The sequence below is a fragment of the Xenopus tropicalis genome, chromosome 4 (assembly GCF_000004195.4).
Source record: "Xenopus tropicalis strain Nigerian chromosome 4, UCB_Xtro_10.0, whole genome shotgun sequence".
Taxonomy (NCBI): domain Eukaryota; kingdom Metazoa; phylum Chordata; class Amphibia; order Anura; family Pipidae; genus Xenopus; species Xenopus tropicalis.
The window spans coordinates 118637236-118659443 of NC_030680.2; the positions used below are offsets into that span (position 1 = coordinate 118637236).

The window sequence follows — 22208 nt, forward strand, 5'->3', positions numbered from 1 at the left end:
CAGCTTGAATGGCTGCCCCCAGGGCTACACAGCAGCTTATTATATAAACTATAGTAGCGTTACTGTAGCAAACACACCAGTTTTACCAGTGCAGGGCAACAGTGCATTATATTTTTATTACTTTAAAGCTCTTTCATTTTTTAGTGTTACTGTTCCTTTAAGGTATGAAGATCCAAATTACAGAAAGACCTCTTATCTTGAAAACTCCAGGTCCCGAACATTCTGGATAACAGGTCCCATACCTGTAATAGAGGCGGCTGCTCTGGCAGTGTCTGTGAGGCCAGAGGCATGCAATGTAGCAGTTTCCATGCATTTGTATTGTAAATGTAGAGAAAGGAGTGGTGAGGAGAGGGAGTGCACAGTCTTCTCTAACAGAGGATTATTTCACTTAAAGGAACAGTAACACCAAAAAATGAAAGAGCTTTAAAGTAATAAAAATATAATGCACTGTTGCCCTGCACTGGTAAAACTGGTGTGTTTGCTACAGTAACACTACTATAGTTTATATAAATAAGCTGCTGTGTAGCCCTGGGGGCAGCCATTCAAGGTGAAATAGGGTTACATCTGGTGCTTATCTCTATGTAACCTGTGCCATTTAGCCCTATTTCAGTTTGGATGGCTGCCCCCAGGGCTAAACTATAGTAGGGTTTCTGGAGCAAACACACCAGTTGTACCAATGCAGGGAACAGTACAGTATATTTTAATTTCTTTGCGGAACTTTCATTGTTTTGGTGTTACCGTTCCTTTAAACCTTCAGTATCACTAGTAGAACAGCAAAGAATTTGGCATCTTGACCCATCTGTGTCAGTGTTTGCTGGTGGGGCACTCGCTAGCAGTAATGCTGTGGCCTATGATTCCAATACTGTTATTTCTGCTGCTGCTGCTGCATCTCCAAGGGTCTCATTGTCTTTGCACCAGGGGGGAGTATCTCCTTTTCCATTTTTCTAGTACATTATTTTGCTGCGTATAGTACCGAAGCCATAATAGGCCTGTCTGGGTTGTGATTTACATGCAGCACCTCCGCTGGGTGCTGTTCCACTTACTGGTGCTGGTTCCAGCAGTGCCCAACAGCAGCGAGCTGGCAAGTCCCAGGTTTTAAATTTGCACAGATGTACCGGCCGCTGCCTCCAGTCTCTGCCTCAGTTGAGGACCAGTGCTGCTGCTTAAGGGTCCCTCTATGGCCTTTGCCTGCTTTCAAATGACCGCTTTATGTTTAGAAAACCTTATTTTACTGCAAATTCCATTAAATTGGGTTTAATACAAAGTGCCAAACTTTGTATTGTGTGGGTACCCCCCACCCCGACTGTTGGGGATGCTGCTTGTACAGTTACTCATTATCATGTATTTATTTCATGGGGCAGAGATACTGGTTATAATGAAGTCGGGCTTCTGTTTTATTAAGCTGTGAATTTGTAAATAAATATTTACTGTGTGGAATTGTGTGAAGCCTAAATAATTATCCTATTCATGTCATTATAGACAGTGCACTAATTACATTCTGATTAATGCCATTGGGTACAACAATGTGTCACATCCTCCCTCCTCAGCACAGAAGGGGTGCAATAGTTCAGGGTTGGCTGATCCGTATTTATGACCATGGGGTTCTACTGTATATGGAGCACACAAACCAATTCTAACACTGTAGGAAGTGAGCAGAACTTTTGTCTGATTTTAAAAAAAAAAAAAATCAGTAGCCGTGTATACAAGGCCTGGGGCCACAGGGGGGGCCCTCTGTCTCACTGCTTCTGACTCCCAAACAGCAATGCTGTCTGGTTATGCAGTGTGTCTGGTTATGCAGTGTGTCTGCATAATGAAGTGTGTGCTCAGTGCAAACTACAGGCTTGTGTGATAGGAACTATGTGACAAGGGCCCAATAAAATGATCATGTAATACAGAGGAAAACACACCGGACAATATGTATAATTATATAAAGAAATTTATTTTCAGGATATCAACATTAAAATATTTACAGTAGGGAAACGGTTACTGGAAGGTATTTACATACATACAGTTCATGGCACAACTATTAAATGTTTTGGTTTCTGTACCAATTTTTTTTATGATAAATATTGTGGAAATTGCAAACAAATATAAATTCAGATCATTAGAGTTAATGGCGAGTAGCAATTCCAGTTCTTCAGACTGTTGGACAGATACCGGCCGGTAACATGGCTGCTTGTTCTATCATCATACGCGCTGTGATAATCACCACAATAAATAATAAATCTTCATTTGTGGCTAGAAACGTAAAATCCTATTTTTCCCCCACAGTCTGCAAAGCAAGCAGAATATATAAGCAGGAATTGTAACAATCACATTTATTGCAAAAATCGAGCTTCATTAAAACCCTGCATTAGCATGCTTGTACTCCTGTATGAGACTTCTGAGTATATTTATCATAAAACACAGAAAGAAATCGCCAGCGCTCGGTCTAACCCACGCTGTAGTGTTGACCAGCTGCTAGAAACACACTATTGTGCCAGCGCTTGGTCTAACCCACAATCTGGAGTTGACCAGCTGCTATAAACGATAAAAAGCCATTAATTATACACAAAGAGAAAGAAAGTTTGCCAGCGCTTAGTTTGCCTTTAAAAATAATTTTTACAAAAAATGAGGTGTTAGTACCACACTTTGGCCAAAATATGTAAGCTCACGTGCCACGTCAAGGCCCCTCACTGTACGTGAGTCCTACACTGTCTAATGACTTTGAGTCTGTGATGCAATTAAAATAAAGTCCCCCAGAAAACAATGTGACTGAGTAGTAAGACCTATTGCACCTACCTTTGGCTCAAAAAGGCCCTAGTGGGAAAGCAGGGAGCTTTTAAGCCCCAGCTCATTAGCACACACATGAAAGTGATTCATTGGTTTAAAGGCTACATAGCAGCTAGAAGCAAAATTTGGCTACAATTTGTACACAAAACACATCATGCTGTGTAAAAGGTTGAGTGAAACAGTACCAGTGATGTTGCTCATAGCAGCCAATCGGATACTTTGCTTTGGTTTTCTAACTGTTGAAACCTAAATGCTGATTGGTTGCATGATAAATATACCCCTTGCTGTACAGCAGCCTTTGGACCCAGTTTTAAGATGGCCGTAAATTGAGAGAAGTTACCAAGTGAGCAGATCTTTCCCCAATAGGCCTACCATGAGCTGGGCAATATCAGACAGATATCAGACAAGCAGGTTCATCTGAGGGCCCCATTCAAGGGCCAATAAGCAGCTTTTATCAGCCTGCATGGGCACCTTAAAGAGTTCTAACCCCGCCATGTGAATATGCCCCACCACTAAGTGCGGCAAATGTCCTGTCTGTACAGAAGCAGCGCAGTCTCTCCTAGGGAAGCTGTGCCCTTACTGGCTTGTTTCATAGCCCTGTGATACACACACTGGGTACAGAGCGCCAGTTCTTGGGTTATGTATCCGGGAGCATGACACACAGTAACAACAATTGCTGTTCTCCCTAATCCATTTACGGAAAGATAGGAAAAGTAGCCTGATATTTAAAGGAGAAGGAAACCCTGGGGACTCGCAGTTTGTAAGGAGCCGTATCAGACATGTGCGAAGCCACTAAAAGTAATGTGTTGGAGTGCCCAGGCAACATGGCACCACAGTGCCTCTAAAGAAAACTACCAGGACCACTGATCGTTCAAAAGAAAAGGACTGGAGTACCCAAAGGGTACCTTAAAATTGGCAAATTGTTAATATGATGGCAAGCCCTAATCAGATGGAGGTGGGTAAGGTTTCGGGGCCATACACAGTTAAACAGAATGACAATTTAGTCAAAAGGGCAACTTAAAGGGCAGTGTATATTATACTAGATTAAAACATCCAGGAGGTTTACAATACATATGAGCAGGCAGTGTATAATGTGTAGTGGATACAATACTAGTGACAGACTTGTGGCACATGAGGTCTATTCTCCGGTGGCGGTTTTTATATTGATCAGATACCCATAAGGCGCTCAACTTTGCCCCATTGCTCTGACCATGAAACAGGAAATAGTTACGTACGTCAGATCCCATTGAAAATAGTTTATTCCATATTTCCCACTGATTTGTTTCATACCAAGCCGTGTATAATCCTGGGCGCAATTATACAAACTCTCAACAGGATTGAACAGGCAAAGCAGAAAGGGCCTGAAACTTCATAACATGGATCTTTCACTCTCAGTCTGCTTTTACCGAAAAACACACAGTCTGATGGCAGCTCCACTTTGCCTTTGATACGGGAATGAGTGTATTATTGTGCGGATGATTACACAGCAGAAATTTAGAAATCATGAGGGCTTATTTGCAAACCAAGCACAACACGCACAGTGCAAGAAGAAAAAAAAAGCGTAATTTATTGCACTTTTCACGCTATGCTTGGGTGTGCGCTAATAGCCACAGGCTAGTGATGTGTGGCAAAACATTAACCCAAAGCCAAATCTAAAGGCAGCCATACACTGTAATACAGTGCTGCTCCTGACGCTAAGTGCAGAGCACACAAGGAGGCAAGTGTACAGAGAATGAGCACTAATGGATGACCCCTATGGAATAGACTCTCTGCATTCAAGTGAGGTCATTGTGTGTGACTATTTTTTTGTATTACAGTTGAGGATTTTCCCTAGGGCTAAGGGCATGATGCCTGACTTACTTGTATGGGGTTGTGAGCCTCCATCTGTTTAGTTGTTAAATTGCTTCAGCTACTATAATGTTAGTAACCAAATCATAGAATAATCCACAAGCAATCTGACAGAAGTACCAGAGCCGTACCTTGGCAGTGCATGATGTGTGCTGGCCTGCCTGAGCGCTCCGCTGTAGAGCAGTCAGTAGGGTTTGGATGTGCTGAAGCTTTTCTGAGAGCCAAGCAGGAGCGGTGCTTTTCTGGAGCAGGGATTGGACAGCCGTGAATGCTCTCTCTGCAGCCTCAATATGGCCTTCATATTGCTCCTCATTATAGTCGGCCGGCCGAGCTCGCTTGGCTAAAGGCTAACAAGCACAAATGTATTATGGCAAGTGAATGAAAGGATTATACCCACTGTACAAAGAGGTGCTTATTGCAGAGACTACAAACCACATAGTAAGGTACATAACTGTTCAGCATCCCCCCATACTATATTGGGGAACCTCCTGCACCAACATTTCATGCCTAAGAAAAAGGTAAGTACTACTTACAAATGTTAAACCTGTAACATTGATGAGAGCTATTCCATGTACTTTTGCAATTTATATTCATATTTATATTTTTGAAGTTAAGCTGTTTTTAAACAGATTTAATGAATTTTGTAACAGTGCCAGCTGCTGTTCAGCTGTTCCTTGGCCAACAGGGATTTTCAGCTGAACCCCAACCAGATGCTGGAAGGGGGGGGTGTTTGTCCCATACACAAGATAATACATTTTTGCCTCTGCAGGCAGTATCACCCCGTGTATGGCAAGCTTTAGCAATCAAACAATTTAATTAAGCATCTCATTAAGTCACATTTTACATTAGGATGAATTGCACCAAATATGTGCTACGCTTCTTGTGCAAAAAAAAGATATATATTAGGTAAGTTGATATGCCCTCTACAGTGAGAAAGAAGCAATGACAGTGTTAGGCTTATGGTACACAGACTTATAAACAGGCATCACATACCTCTGGGGTCTCTTGCTCACTATTGCGTGTGGCTTTTACAAAGAAATCAGCGAGAAGCCCTCTCTCTCCTTTTATTCTTTCTAGGCGAGCGCTCTCACTTTCTGCTGGGGACACGGCCTGGAAGAGCCATCATTTATTCATTTCAAATGAGCAGCTTTTAACTGTTATTTCCCATCTAAATGATGCTCCCTCTCCTCCTAAGGCCCTGACACCAGCTCTAGGGGGGGTAGACAAGTGGTTTCAGAATGAAATGTTAGTACCACTTACTGTACATGATTCAGCACGGGAGATTTAAACAACACAAAGGGGGAATTCACAAAAGTAGAGAGTGCCCTTTTTGGAGTAAAAGTGGTGGTAAAACCGGTGTAAAACACTTTCTTCATATGCCCCTAGCAAATAAAATGCAAAGTTATGCTGGCAAAATCATTATGTAGATGTGGGACTGGGATTTACAGCACAACAACAGATTTAACAAAAAATCTGAAAACTGTCCGTTTAAAAGGCAAATTCACAAAAGTGGAGATAGAGCTTTGTGAATAAGGTGGAAAATTTGACAAATCTATGCCAGGTCTGAGGTGCAGCACAGATGGTATAACTGCCTGCTATACACGCCTTTATAAAGAATCCATTCAGGTCTTTCAATGGATTTTGTCCAAAGGTTTCTGTGATCACAAAGAATGGCATTATTCCCATGAAAGGGCTGCAATGGAACTTTATAAACTATGCCAACTTTATTTACACCACTGTTTTTTTAGGGTTTTACATTGGGTTATAAATATGGCCTTTCTTTTGGAAAGATTCCATATCTCGCCTGAATGTGGACTTTGTATGTCAGCTTCACTTTAACAGCGGTTTCATTTCATTGTAATCAAAGAATGGGAGCAGCAGGCTGAGGGTCACAAGGAGCAAATGTACCTTGTTCAGAAAAGCGATGACTTGGCTCTTTGTATGTTCAGAGGTGAGGCTGTCTGGTACTACTTGCTCATGGCTGGTTTCCTGTAGAGCGGATAACATGGTTTTACCTAAATATTAGGTTATGGGGCACAATGCATACTTCACTGTTACCATCTTTAGCAGAAGAAGAATATTCCCAAGGTTATAAGCCCAGAATTTACTAAAACTAAGAGATACAATTCCATCTAGAAAGGCAACGTTCATTTACCGACTTATATTTTTGTTGTGCTTGAAAATACTTTTCCCCCAAAGGGGTCATTTTACCTTTAACAACTTTTTAGAGTAGTATTCTGATAAATGTATAATTGCCTACTAAAAAAAAATAAACTGTGACTTTCAGTTTTCCCATCCTCCAGCCTGCAATTAAACTTGCTATATAGAGAGGCATACAAAGCAGTGTTTCGCGATGCAGCTTTTTACTCCAGATTTCATAGAGATATTCTTCTCAGCCTGAACTTGTTTTGCTGAGTGAGTTATACAAGGTGTTATGAAGCCATGCCATATACAGCACATATCTGTGCCTTACCTCGGCAAACTGGGTGAATGTTTCCAGCGCATGTTGTTTGGTCAGCCAGAAGCTGTCCCCAAGCAGCACGGAGAACAAACTGGATAACTTGGGAAGAACCACAGCCTACAAGGTACAACATATGGTTAAGGATTAAGCATAAATAGAACAAATGTGCAGTTCCTACACAGAACTAGATAATGAAGAGAAAAATTTGATTATAATTTGTGTTTTTTTAATAATTTAGCTTTTATGTAGCAGCTACCCAATATGGAATTTCAGCAGCTATCTGGTTGCAAGGGTTCAAATTACCTGCAGTTAGGGTAACCGCAAACCTGCATTATTTTAAGGACTGATGCTGCAAGCAGCACTATCCTGCCGAAGCATAAAGGGAGCATGGCACTGTCATTTGCTGGTGTTATTAGCACTTAAAATAATACAGGTTTGCGGTTACCCTGGTTGCAGATATCATGGGCTTAATATACTTTTACACTTTAGGCATTTACTCTCTAGATATTTTGAACCCATCCACAGAATCACAATACCCAACCTTTACAGGTTATAAGTCTCTATTGTGTGTTGTGCTCCTTGCAAAGTGATGTCAGAGGCCTCTTTTGCTTTATTAAGTTGGAAAAATGTGCTTTACCATCACTTAATTAACCATCCTAGCTAGTGCTAATTAGCATCACCCACTTGTACATTATAATTATGCATAGAACATTATGTCACAATTATAAAATCCACCATTGGGGCACGTTTTCCCCCTCAGCTAGGGATGTGTGTGTGTCTGTGAGAGTTCCCCATCTGCTGAGCCAAGCTATAGCACAAATGAGACAGAAGGTGTGGCCAAGATGATCTTGCACAAGCATTCCAGAGCATTCAGCAATTACAATATATAATTACATGGTTAATTAGAGTTTAAAAATAAGACAGTTCATCAAGTTCAAGACTTCTATGTCAGTCTGCATCATCACTGACAATAAAAGGAAAAAAATGCACATACAGTGGCTTGCAAAAGTATTCGGCCCCCTTGAACTTTTCCACATTTTGTCACATTACAGCCACAAACATGAATCAATTTTATTGGAATTCCACGTGAAAGACCAATACAAAGTGGTGTACACGTGAGAAGTGGAACAAAAATCATACATGATTCCAAACATTTTTTTACAAATAAATAACTGCAAAGTGGGGTGTGCGTAATTATTCAGCCCCCTGAGTCAATACTTTGTAGAACCACCTTTTGCTGCAATTACAGCTGCCAGTCTTTTAGGGTATGTCTCTACCAGCTTTGCACATCTAGAGACTGAAATCCTTGCCCATTCTTCTTTGCAAAACAGCTCCAGCTCAGTCAGATTAGATGGACAGCGTTTGTGAACAGCAGTTTTCAGATCTTGCCACAGATTCTCGATTGGATTTATATCTGGACTGTGACTGGGCCATTCTAACACATGGATATGCTTTGTTTTAAACCATTCCATTGTTGCCCTGGCTTTATGTTTAGGGTCATTGTCCTGCTGGAAGGTGAACCTCCACCCCAGTCTCAAGTCTTTTGCAGACTCCAAGAGGTTTTCTTCCAAGATTGCCCTGTATTTGGCTCCATCCATCTTCCCATCAACTCTGAGCAGCTTCCCTGTCCCTGCTGAAGAGAAGCACCCCCAGAGCATGATGCTGCCACCGCCATATTTGACAGTGGGGATGGTGTGTTCAGAGTGATGTGCAGTGTTAGTTTTCCGCCACACATAGCGTTTTGCATTTCGGCCAAAAAGTTCCATTTTGGTCTCATCTGACCAGAGCACCTTCTCCCACATGTTTGCAGTTTGCCACAAGCCATGTGGGGGACACAGCAAACTGGACTTCTTATGGTTTTCTGTTAACAATGGCTTTCTTCTTGCCACTCTTCCATAAAGGCCAACTTTGTGCAGTGCACGACTAATAGTTGTCCCCCACCTGAGCTGTAGATCTCTGCAGCTCGTCCAGAGTCACCATGGGCCTCTTGGCTGCATTTCTGATCAGCGCTCTCCTTGTTCGGCCTGTGAGTTTAGGTGGACGGCCTTGTCTTGGTAGGTTTACAGTTGTGCCATACTCCTTCCATTTCTGAATGATCGCATGAACAGTGCTCCGTGGGATGTTCAAGGCTTTGGAAATCTTTTTGTAGCCTAAGCCTGCTTTAAATTTCTCAATAACTTTATCCCTGACCTGTCTGGTGTGTTCTTTGGACTTCATGGTGTTGTTGCTCCCAATATTCTCTTAGACAACCTCTGAGGCCATCACAGAGCAGCTGTATTTGTACTGACATTAGATTACACACAGGTGCACTCTATTTAGTCATTTGCACTCATCAGGCAATGTCTATGGGCAACTGACTGCACTCAGACCAAAGGGGGCTGAATAATTACGCACACCCCACTTTGCAGTTATTTATTTGTAAAAAATGTTTGGAATCATGTATGATTTTCGTTCCACTTCTCACGTGTACACCACTTTGTATTGGTCTTTCACGTGGAATTCCAATAAAATTGATTCATGTTTGTGGCTGTAATGTGACAAAATGTGGAAAAGTTCAAGGGGGCCCGAATACTTTTGTAAGCCACTGTATATTCACAGACCTGGACATTTTTTCTGTCCAAAAAATTACGTTTCTCAACTGTAAGGAGTGAAGTCTTTTGTCCTTAGTTTTTCTCTATGTGAAATAATCACAATGCTATTTCTCTACAGGGTCCTCTAAAGTAAACATCTACATTATAAATCAGATACCACACATGTATTACCTGTGCATCCTGAGGGATAAAAATATTTCCCAAAAGAGTTAAGAAGTCCAGAGCTGCTAGTCGCACAACATCTGGAGGGTTCTCCTTAAACAGGGATGCAAGCAGGGATATAACCTGAAAGAGAAATAATTATGGCAAGCCCAAACAAACTCAAGAAGTAGCCTGTATGATAGGTATTTACACAAAAAGCTTTGGTAACAAAGGAAATGTAAGAACAGAATAAATTAAAAGTACAGGTGCAAGGATGACCCTGCATTGTTCCTAGCAAGCAAATATATAGAATGTATTTTACCTGAATTAGCAAAGATGGTTCCAGGGTTTGTATAGTGGAAGCAAGCAAGGCCAATAATACACAGAATGTATGCTGCAGACAGGGCTGACTGGCAATCTGAACAAGATAAAGTAAGAGAATCAAGTTTTAAAATTTAGAATTGCATTCGTATTAGTCAAGTGACAGGCAAAGTGCAATACTACAAAGCATTGGTGTAACATGAGGGTTTCCCACCGACACACAGCAGTCACTCTCAGGCACACGGCCCATAGCACTTTCTGACTGTCACAGTTCTCTCAGGGAGAGGGGTGGGGAGCTAAATGCCCTTCCCATTTACGTGGCACATTTGTGTGTAATCTGACAATAATTACAATTTATATTAATAGGAAAGGGTTGCAGCAGGGGAAGGTACAGTATTTTGACACTACGACATTTCTCTTAAATGGACCAAGGCAGTCAAAACTCTACCAGGGTGTAGGCCAAACTAAAAATTCAAATATTAGAATGAATCCTCAACCCAAGCTTAAAGCATTTTTAGGGGGAACTATTAGAAAAAACATATAATAAAAGCTAGTAAGCCAAGTAATTAACCTTCTGCTTTGTATTTATGTACCTTTTCACTGGTGGGAACTAAAGCACTTTAGCAGCCATATACTCTGAGACACTAGGAGATAAGCGGTGTCTACACATAAATCCGAAAAAGAAGTTCCACTCACCATATGACCAAAAGGATGTTTGTTATAGTCGTATGGCGCGTGGAACTTCTTTTTCGCATAGCTGGTTTGCCTTTGGGGCTCTAGGCACCCGGACCACTTCTCAGCAACAGTGAGACCAGTTTATTTACATTGTTCTCATTACTCAGCCTTTTGTTACATCAAGTGACAGGCCTGAGGTGTGCACAATAAGGTCATTAGGACTTGGGTGGGACCATGTCTTTTTACTTACTGGTTCTATTTGTTGAAGGATCCTTTTTGGAACCTTGTATAGTTGACTAGTCAAAGTTTCTATTATGGTTGTATCTACACATAACATACACTGGAATTAATATGCAATGCAAGAGACAGGACACTAAGGGGTGTATTTAATAACATTGGAGACAAACATCACTTTAGATGTTACCCATAGCAACCAATCAGAAATTAGATTTAATCGGTCACCTACAAGTTATGACAACAAAAGCAAAGAACTGAATGGTTGCAACATCTCCTGTGATGCTTGTCTCCAATGTTAATAAACACACCCCTAAATGTCTAGGCCAACTCCTCCCATATTTTTTGTTCTATTTTATTTTAAGTACATTTGAAAGTTTAAAAACTCCTTTCCTTCTCTAATTGATTTAGTATATTCTCACCTGTTTTGCAGAAAGCAGAGGCCATAACTGGCTCACAACTCCCAGCACATCAGACTGCTGCTGCTGCTTATCAAAGGTTTCCCCAGATGACGTGCATGCAGCCAGTAAGGCAGACAGTGAAGCATTCTGTGCATGTAACGGAATTAAACATAAACAAATTATCTGTATACAACTATGGAGAACAAAAACCCTACCGTGCAGCTATGAATTTACACCAGTTCCCTGTCTCTACGTCTCCATGCAAAAGCGTAAATTATACAGCTTTTGCTCAAAAACAATGGAGAGACAGGTGACATCAAAGAGGACATGTAAACTCCACACACAAAAATGTAATCAGTGAACAGCCTCTTTGAAATCTTTCAATACCTTTCCTTCTCCTCCTGTAACCCACTCAGCCCCCTCCCTCAGGAATGTGCTTTGGCTGTTGGCTTGTGGGCATGCTCAGTTGTTCTAAGATCAGATTACTAAACACGCCCCCCAGTCTAGCAGCCAGTAAAGAGATGGCATTGCTGGTTCCCATAGAAACTCAGCTCTAGCTGCCTGCTTAAGTTTTTTTCTCCTGAGCTCAGCTTTACCATTACAGTGCTCAAACAAAGCAGAACTTGTATCAGAGACAGTTGTGCCTGTGTGAGCCTGTATTCTTGATGAAATGTATGCTGAATAAGGGTCTGTGTGTGTGTGTAGGATGTTTGCAGATTTAAATGTATCTGATTATGTATCAGAGGAAAAATGGCTGCCGGGCGAAAGCTGCTATTTGCTTTAGGAAAATGTGATGGTGCTGGCAAACAGAGGGGATATATGCAGTACAAATGATGCCATTTGGGTGGGGGAGACGTGCCCAACTGAAATACATTGTAGGCAAATGTAGGCTTTACATGTCCTTTAAAGGTAAATCCATGTGTGCAAATTGGAAATATTTTCCACATGCTTTATGTGATGGCCACAGCCTTGCTTTGCAGTCATTTGTATTTAACAAGATGTCTAAGGCCAGTGGCACACAGATCAATTTCAGGTATTTGCCTTCCACACTTTTTTAGCAGCCCAAGTGGGGGGGGGGGGACATTCAACCTCCCTCTTTGACAATTACCTGAAAGTAAAAAAGTGTAATTTCTCATAAGTTTTTTCTATATGCCAAAAGTTCTTCACAGTGGCAGGCAGGTACATGTGCTAGGGTGAAGTTGCCAGAAGGAATAAATGGCATAGCAGGCTCTTTTGTGCTCCTATCAGCCTACAATCCATGATAATATGACATTAGAAAGGAGTACAGACGGTTTAATGTGCTATAACAAAGTTTTTACTGCCTGCCCTAGGCTGCCTGTGTGTGCCATACTCTGCCTGCCCTATGCTGCCTGTGTGTGCCCTACTCTGCCTGCCCTACTCTGCCTGCCCTACTCTGCCTGCCCTACTCTGCCTGCCCTACTCTGCCTGCCCTACTCTGCCTGCCCTACTCTGCCTGCCCTACTCTGCCTGCCCTACTCTGCCTGTGTGAGGGCAGGGATTTGTTCTGGGAATTCGATAGCATAATTACACACCTTAGCATTTCCCTAAGGTGTATAATTATGTGCTGGGGGTTTCTGTGCTATCCACAGGGGAGGGGTTAACATATGGATATAAGGGTACGTATTAATATAACATAATAAACATCTTTCACATATGAATGAAGGGTGAGATCCCTGCAGTGAGCACCAACCATTTGAGTTTTTGCTGCGCTACCACCATTAATGTGGATATGGTCTTAAAAAAGACCTGTCACCAAGACCTTCCACAGACATCCAGTGTAAACAATATACCAAAGTGTCTGGCAGTCTAAGATGCACACATTGTACTGGTAACTACCCCCTCATGTTACAGAAAGAATGCTCTTTAGTGACATGAGCCACAGTCATGCCTTTGTATCACTACGGAATATATATATATATATATATATATATATATATATATACACTCACCTAAAGGTTTATTAGGAACACCTGTTCAATTTCTCATTAATGCAATTATCTAATCAACCAATCACATGGCAGTTGCTTCAATGCATTTAGGGGTGTGGTCCTGGTCAAGACAATCTCCTAAACTCCAAACTGAATGTCAGAATGGGAAAGAAAGGTGATTTAAACAATTTTGAGCGTGGCAGGTTGTTGGTGCCAGACGGGCCGTTCTGAGTATTTCACAATCTGCTTAGTTACTGGGATTTTCACGCACAACCATTTCTAGGGTTTACAAAGAATGGTGTGAAAAGGGAAAAACATCCAGTATGCGGCAGTCCTGAGGGGAAAATGCCTTGTTGATGCTAGAGGTCAGAGAAGGGTATTAGTATGGTGTTCCTAATAATCCTTTAGGTGAGTGTATGTATATATATATATATATATGTGTGTATGTATATATATATATATATATATATATATATATATATATATATATATATTATGCTAAATAATGAAATATAGAGTGTGGATGAGTTGCAAGGTAACCCCCTGAACCAGCAGAAACAGTCCCCTGCTGAGTGGCTGTTATGGTCACGCCCTGCTAGGTGTCTGAACAACCCCCTGTATTTCTACATAGTCCCTTTTGTTTTTCTGAATCTTAAGAGTTGGCCAGGCATGAGTTACTATGTGCAGAATGCAAGATGAAACAACTCACCAACTGCAGCAAGTCTCCAAGTGTGCAGGATCCTTTCAGCCAGCTTATGCACTGAGAGATCCCTGCAGTAAGGAGGTTGTGCTTTATCTGTGCACTCAGTGAATTTGGAAGTGCATTAAGGCAAAGATGCTCCCACACAGGAAAATTATCTGTTTCGAGAGGAGAAAACGCTTTGATAAATTCTCCCTAAAAAAAAAAAGAGTAACAGATACAACAGTTTCATTTTAACATTTGTAACAGAAACCATATATTACATTTTTCAAGAGACTAGAAAAAAAAAATGGTGAAATGGGAAAATCTGGGAAAATGTAAAATCAGAGACATTGATTGTGTATATATTGGTGGGACGACAAAAAAACAGTAAAATGCAGGAAAACCTAAAATAAGGATATGTAAAATGTAAGTTACACTGCATTGCATTTTCCTACAGAATTTAAACCTGCAAGTCTGTTTAGGTTAAGAAATACTGTAGTGAATTATAACTGAAGTTTTAAAATTAAATAAATTATATTATAAGAAAAAGCCCAGAGTTATGCAAACGTATAGGAAAAGGAATCTCATCACGTTCCTACTAAATGGTACAAGAAGAATTTGATATTGGCAACAAACTAGGTCAAACCGACTTAACTAACCACTGTCTGCAGGAAGACAAGGCATCTTTCCAGATGGATGACATGCACTTCTCCAAAACAGCATCCTACCAATATCTAATTCCAGGGTATAGGCTGAAGCAGAGGCTCCTTTAAACATAATCAGGAATGAAATAACAGGGCAGCTGGGCCTGCAATTGAATTCTTCCCCATTTTCCTGTGATTAAGTTGGATGGATGTATGTAAAGTGTTTTACATGCAGAGATCCCTATTCTGCTGGATTAAAAGGTTTTTTGCTACTTTGTACCCTAGGGGATTGGCGATGTCCTGTAGGCAACAAACCACTACATCTGTCATTGCCCTTACAGGAACGCAGAACCAGCTAACATGTACTACAAAACAGAAGTTGACATGGAAAATAAATGCTGCTTTAGTTTCCAAAGCTTGATCTGCATCTGGGTTAAGATCTATTTACAGTTCTTTTCCATACTACATATGTTAAATGAACAGTAACACCAAAATATGAAAGTATTAAAGTAATTAAAATGTAATGTACTGTTGCCCTGCAATGGTAACACTGGTTTATTTACTTTAGAAACTCTACTATAGTTTATATAAATACTCTGCTGTATATCCATGGGGGCAGCCATTCAAGCTGGAAAAAAGGAGAAAGGGCACAGGTTACTGACCCTTCAGTTACATTGTAGATAAAAGGTAAGTCCTGTAGAATACAATGGTGTTTCATCTGTTATCTGCTACATAACCTGTGCCTTTTCTCCTTTTTTTTCCAGCTTGAATGGCTACCCCCATGGCTATACAAGCAGGGTATTTATATAAACTATAGAAGGTTTTCTTAAACAAACACACAACTTTTACCAGTGCAGGGAAACAATACATTATATTTTAATTACACATTCTATTTCATTTCTTGGTGTTACTGTTCCTTTAACATGTTTTCAAACATTGTTAAAATTATTTGCATCAAATCAGTCATCTTAAATTTGACATAACACTCAGGATTGGCACTCACCAATTTCAGTGGCGATTGTCTGAACCAATGGGTGCACTTGGTCATTTAAGGGCATATTTATTACGCTGTGTAAAAAACGGCGAGAAAATTAGCCACACATCCCCAGGCTTCGCTGTGTAAAAACGGCATAAAATTGGAGTAATTTTTTTACACGTTTTTTCTTCCACCGGAACTTATGGAAAATAACGGCGTAATATCCGGCGATCTTTTCCATTTATTTTACACAGCTTTTTACTCCGTTTTTTCGGTGAATTAGTTTTACACAGCATAATAAATACGCCCCCAAGATACATGAAGTCAGCTTTTCTAAGCAATAATCGCCTGACCTACAAGTGCACCAGTGCTCATAGGCCTTAGGCTTATGCCAGACACTGGCTTCAACCTTCCCTGTACCCGGAACCACTGTGTCGGCCTAGGTGCAGGTACACAGTAGATTTCAGAACCGAAATATGCAAGTATGCATTTTGGCGTAAAAATCTGCACTTGGGCTGAAGCAATGGCTCTGGGTGTAGGCACAGGGAAAGGCTGATGCTAGCATTGGGGCAGATTCTTTGCCTGCATTTATCCTCAGGGTGAGAATCAGCCTGGTCTGGCATTAGCCTTAAAGTTCAGGATGCAAATTCTAAGGGTTTCCTTTCTTATAATTTGCACAAAGATACTATGCACTAGCAAGTAAAGACAAACTTCTATTTAGTACCTGGTGGTCAGCCGCCATTAAGAAAAGCAGACGTCTAAGCAGCATAGTCAGTTGGAACCTCTGAAGGCTGGCACCAGGACATGACTTCACCTGCCCATACATGCATTTTATTAGTACATTTTACATTGAAAGTAGAAACAAAAAACATACATATTGTAGGCACTATATAAATAACAGGTAGTAAAAATATGTTTGTATGCCTTTAAATATGTCCATTCATCTCTTGATTATACGGAAGGTTGGTTAATGTGGCCACAATACCAAGTACAACAAGGCTGCTGATGTTTGTGACACAGGCTCTACTGGACACCATTAAGGAGTGCTTTAGTGCTGGTCTGTGTGCCTAGTCACTGGGAACGAAAGTATGCACAATATTTGGATTCCCAGAATGCAAAAAGTATCAGAACATATTGATACAAACTCACCACATGGGCCAAAACATGGACATGATGAGCGCAGAGTTCTGCTGTTCCATATCTAAATTTCAGAAAGACAATATGTGTAAGCTATAACGTAATTCATGAAATATAACTAATTAAAAATGTATTGGGTTTTTTTTATTATGGCCTGTGGATTAGTAAGGAAAGGGCATATATGGCAAACAGGTGCCCCCAAGCTGAGATAGGGCAACAGAAATTATACTGGATACCCAACCCTAGGAGTACAAGAGTGTATACAGACTGCATTGCTTACCTCGAAAACTGGCCATGTACTAAAACTATAAAATTCATTTTAAAAGAATTCTACCACTAAGAATCCTTACCTAGCAAGGAAACACCATGTATCCATTGCCAGAAGAGAAGTCATAAGACTGTGGCTCAAAACAGCATCCAGCAGGGCATGTTCCTGAGAGAAGGGAGCACATTAAATATAGAAGCTTGCTATAAAAATAAAATCTAGTTCACCATGGCTTTGAAAACTTACCAGTTCAGGAAAGAAAGTTGGAGGGAGTGACACAATGTAAGCACAAAGGTGATTGCAGACATATTCATAAAAGGTGATATCCAGTGGATTTTGTCCCTTCACAGACACCCCCTGCAGACGGAGTGGTAAAGAGAGCTCTGGAGAGCACTGCATGAAGCTATGGAACACAGCTTGAAATATGTTCTTTCTAAATAAACAAAGAGATACAATGAACTATAGCTGTTTCCACTTAAAAACAAAAAAGCACAAACACCACATAAGTCTTAAAGTTTAGTTTTTTTCTTATTTGGGTTTGGGATACTTTACTGCAAGCACAGATACCTGATTTGCAAGACTTTAGGGCTCTGGCACACGGGGAGATTAGTCGCCCGCGGTAAAACTCCCTGTTCGCGGGCGACTAACATGTTCGCCGGTGGGATGGCAGGGGTAGGCAACTCGGGGAGATTAGTCGCCCGCGAACAGGGAGTTTTGTCGCGGGCGACTAATCTCCCCGTGTGCCAGAGCCCTTAAAAGCCAGATAACAAAAAAACATGCCTGGCCCTATATGATGTAGTTTCCTCCTTTGAGGTACACAGGGATAGTGGGTTTATAAATTCAGATAGGAGATTCCTGTGATAACACTACTACCTGCACCTCATACCACTGTACACACCCTGCAGTGAACCTGGACACTTGGTGGGGATGTGAACAAATACATTATTCTTTGTTTCAAAAGAGGGTATGAGCAACCAGAATTTAGGAGAGTGACAAGTCCTCCTACTTAAAAGGAGATTTATGTACTTACGGTTAAATCCTTTTCTCTCCAGTCGTAAGGGGGACACAGGGACCGTGGGGTAAAGGGCCCCTCCCATCAGGAGGCAGGACACTGAAGAACAGAGTTGTGGACCCTCCTCCTCCTCTCCCCTTTATCCCCTCTCAACCCGGAAGGGATTCAGTTTGTAACAAAGAATTAACCCATAACCGAACTACAACTCTCAACTGACTGAGGATAACTAGAACAAGAGTTCAGGGGGGGAAGCCCTGTGTCCCCCTTACGACTGGAGAGAAAAGGATTTAACCGTAAGTACATAAATCTCCTTTCCTCCCACGTCTAGGGGGACACAGGGACCGTGGGGACGTACCAAAGCCACCCCACAGTAGGGAGGGCAGAACTCTGACCATTTAGGAAATTACTGCCTGGAGTACCTTCCTTCCGAAGGTAGCTTCCGCCGACAGGTATGTGTTGAATTGATAGAACTTAGTAAAAGTGTGGAGAGAGGACCAAGTGGCCGCTCTGCAAACTTGTTCAGCCGATGCGAAGTTTCTGTGTGCCCATGAGGTTCCCAGAGATCTGGTAGAGTGTGCTCTGATCTTGATTGGTGGCACCTTCTTCTTCGCCAGGTAAGATCTTCTTATTGTCTCCTTTATCCAGCGTGCAATGGTGGTTTTCGTGGCTGGAAGACCTTTTCTAGCTCCCGACGGAATCACGAATAGGGAGTCTGTCTTCCTAAAAGTTCGAGTGCGAGAAATGTAAGTCTTAAGCGCTCTGACCACGTCCAGTTGATGCAATCTGGTCTCCTTGTCATTCTTAGGTCTGTTGCAGAATGAGGGTAGCACGATCTCCGTATTTATATGGAAATTGGATACCACCTTGGGCAGGAAGCCGGGTGTTGTCCTAAGTACTGCCCTATCTTCATGGAAAACTAGGAAGGGTTCTGAGCAGGATAGTGCCCCCAGTTCTGACACTCTTCTGGCTGAAGAAATTGCGACTAGAAAAACAGTCTTCCATGTGAGTGTCTCTATCCCCACCTCCGACAGAGGTTCGAAGGGACTGTCGAGGAGGGCGTTTAGAACCAGGTTCAGGTCCCATGGAGGTATGGGGTGTCTGAACGTGGGAGAGATGCGAGCAACACCCTGAAGAAACGTGCGAACGTCCTCTGAGAGGGCTATGCGTTCCTGGAAGAGGATGGACAAGGCCGAGATCTAAGTCTTTAGGGAACCCAGTTTGAGACCCTTTCGAAGTCCTATTTGGAGGAATTGTAGAATCTGAGGTATTCTTAATTCCGTGAACGAGAGCTCTTCGTCCTTGCACCATCGTCGATAGCACTCCCACACCCTGTGGTAGATCTTTGACGTCACTGGTTTTCGGGCTTTAATCATGGTCATGATTACCTCCTCTGAAAACCCCTTCTGTCTCAACACTGACGCCTCAAGAGCCATCCCGTTAAGGTGAAGAGCTGAGGTTTGTGATGAAAAACCGGGCCCTGGGACAGAAACTGTGGAAACACTGGGAGAGATATTGGAGGTTCTAATGAGAGTTCTAGAAGACTTGAGTACCAGGATCTCCTGGGCCACCGTGGTGCAACGAGAATCACTGTGACCGGTTCTCTGGCTATCTTCCGTAATACGCGAGGTAGCATTGGGAGAGGGGGAAACACGTATGCCAGTCGAAATCTCCACGGTAGGGTCATGGCGTCCACTCCTTCGGCCAGGGGGTCGCGGTACCTTGCATAGAATCTGGGGACTCTCCGATTGTGCCTGGAGGCCATGAGGTCTATTTCCGGCATCCCCCATTTCCGTGTCAGGCACAGAAATGCATCCTGGTGTAGTTGCCACTCTCCCGGGTCCAGATGGTGCCTGCTGAGAAAGTCGGCCTCTACGTTGCTCACTCCGGGGATGTGAATTGCCGAGAGTAGAGTGGCGGTTCTTTCTGCCCACTCTAGGATGAAGGACACTTCCTGATTTGCCCTGTTGCTTCTTGTGCCACCCTGTTGATTTATATATGCCACTGCTGTGGCGTTGTCTGACTGTATTCGAACCGCTTGGTTTCTCAGAAGGTGTTCCCATGACTGGAGTGCTAGCAGTATGGCTCGTAGTTCCAATATGTTTATTGGTAGAAGTGCTTCCTCCTGTGTCCAAAGTCCCTGTGCGGCTCTTCCTTGAAAAGTTGCTCCCCATCCGGTGAGGCTGGCGTCTGTGGTTACTAGTAACCACACTGGTTCCAGAAATGTCTTTCCTTGTGTTAGCCGTTCCGGTGTTAGCCACCAGCTGAGCGACCTCAGAGAGTCCTCTGGTAGTGTTATTCTCTGATGAAGCGATGTCCTGTTCCAGAGTTTCAACACCGTCGTCTGAAGGGGCCGAAGACGGAACTGGGCGATTGAGACTGCCTCCATGGTGGAGACCATCAGTCCCAGAACTCTCATGCACATCTGGATTGTTGGGTGTGCTGTGGATCTGAGTATTCTGATCGATCTCTGGATCTTGAGCTGTTTGTCCTGTGGGAGGAATACCTTCTGTATGTCCGTCTGGAACTGTAGACCCAGGAATATCATGTTCTGGCTGGGAGATAAGGACGACTTGTCCAAGTTGATGGACCATCCGAACATCCGGAGGCTCTGGACTGTCAGCTGTACATTGTGTTCGGCCAATGTCTTGGATCTCGCCTTGATGAGTAGGTCGTCCAAGTAAGGCATTATGAATACACCTCGGACACGAAGGAAGGCTGCCATGGATGCCATGATCTTCGTGAATATTCGGGGGGCCGAAGATAGACCGAAGGCTAGTGCGACAAATTGAAAGTGTTGATTCCAAAAGGTGAAACGGAGGTATTTTTGATGTGGTTGAAAAATTGGAACGTGCAAGTATGCGTCCCGAATGTCCAAAGAGGCCAGAGAAAGTCTCCTGGTTCCAGGGCTCGAATGATGGTGCGGACTGACTCCATTTTGAACTTGTGGTAGACTATCCATCTGTTCAGGAGCTTTAAGTCCAGAATAGGGCGGAAGGAGCCATCTTTCTTTGGGACTATAAAAAGGTTTGAATAGAATTCCCAGAACCTCTGGTTTTGGGGTACTGGTACAATTACCCCGGTCTTGCGCAGCTTTTCTATTATGGAGAGAAAGGCTTGCTGTTTGGGTGTCTGATGTGGTACCCTGGACATGAAGAAATGTGCTGGAGGGATTTAGTGAAATTCCAGTCGATAGCCGGTTGCGACGGTCTGAACTACCCATGCGTCTTCCACGTGCAGTCTCCAGACATCCGCGAAGAACCGAAGACGTCCCCCTATGGAACCCGCTTCTGGAGTCTCCCGAGTGTAGTCAGGAGTGAGTGGTCTTGTCGACTGGTGACTTGGATTGAGGCTTGCGGGACTGCCAGGGGGACTTTCCCTTGTTGGGGAAGCGTCCCTTGAATGATGACTGGTGAGTCGTGGTCGGATTGGTCTTGTTGTTGCGAAAGCCTTCACTGCGAAAGGAGTGACCCCTTCTTGGGTTGAAGGCTGATTTGGGTTTGGTTTGAGGCAGCAGGGTACTCTTGCCCCCCGTGGCCTGTGAAATAATCTTGTCAAGTTCCTCTCCGAATAATTTGGAACCCTGGAAGGGTATGGCAACCAGAGATTTTTTAGAGCTCAAGTCAGCGGACCAAAGTTTCAGCCACAGGGCCCTGCGGGCTGCAACCGAGAGGGCAGATGCCCTGGCTAGAACCCTAGCTGCGTCCAGGGAAGCGTCGGCTAGGAACTGGTTGGCTTCCTGAATGTAGGCCGCTAGCTGGATCATTTGTTCCCTAGATCCCCCCTCCTGAGCAGTCTGTAGGAGAGAGGTGGACCATGTCTCAACTGTGCGGCTCACCCAGGCGGAGGCTAGGACAGGCCGTAGGGCTGATCCCACGGAGAGAAAGTTTGCTTTGAGCAGGCCCTCCATCTTTTTGTCGGTAGGATCCTTAAAGGCCGAGGCATCTGGCACTGGAAGGGCGGTAGCTTTGGAAAGGCGTGATACTGGAGCGTCAACCACTGGGGGGGTGCTCCATTTCTCGACGGCCTCCTTGGGAAAGGGATATTGCCGGTTGAAATGTTTTGAGGTCTGGAATTTCTTGTCTGGTGTCTTCCATTCCTC

The 22208-nt window shown here is 42.9% G+C and overlaps 1 protein-coding gene across 2 annotated transcripts in view; it reads right to left on the bottom strand.

Moving 5' to 3' along the window:
* Window positions 1–1918: 1918 nt before the first annotated feature.
* The window catches only part of c1orf112 (chromosome 1 open reading frame 112), a 32548-nt gene continuing 12258 nt past the window's right edge, over window positions 1919–22208 (bottom strand). For both annotated transcript variants that reach the window (XM_031899857.1, NM_001127034.1), the window contains 13 exon segments: window positions 17344–17530; window positions 17183–17265; window positions 16845–16896; window positions 16420–16509; window positions 14103–14288; window positions 11466–11591; window positions 10136–10231; window positions 9844–9957; window positions 7094–7198; window positions 6529–6609; window positions 5614–5730; window positions 4752–4967; window positions 1919–2272 (listed from right to left, as the gene is read on the bottom strand). In XM_031899857.1, the coding sequence (XP_031755717.1) occupies window positions 2255–2272; window positions 4752–4967; window positions 5614–5730; window positions 6529–6609; window positions 7094–7198; window positions 9844–9957; window positions 10136–10231; window positions 11466–11591; window positions 14103–14288; window positions 16420–16509; window positions 16845–16896; window positions 17183–17265; window positions 17344–17530 (1471 nt within the window). In that variant the 3' untranslated portion in view covers window positions 1919–2254.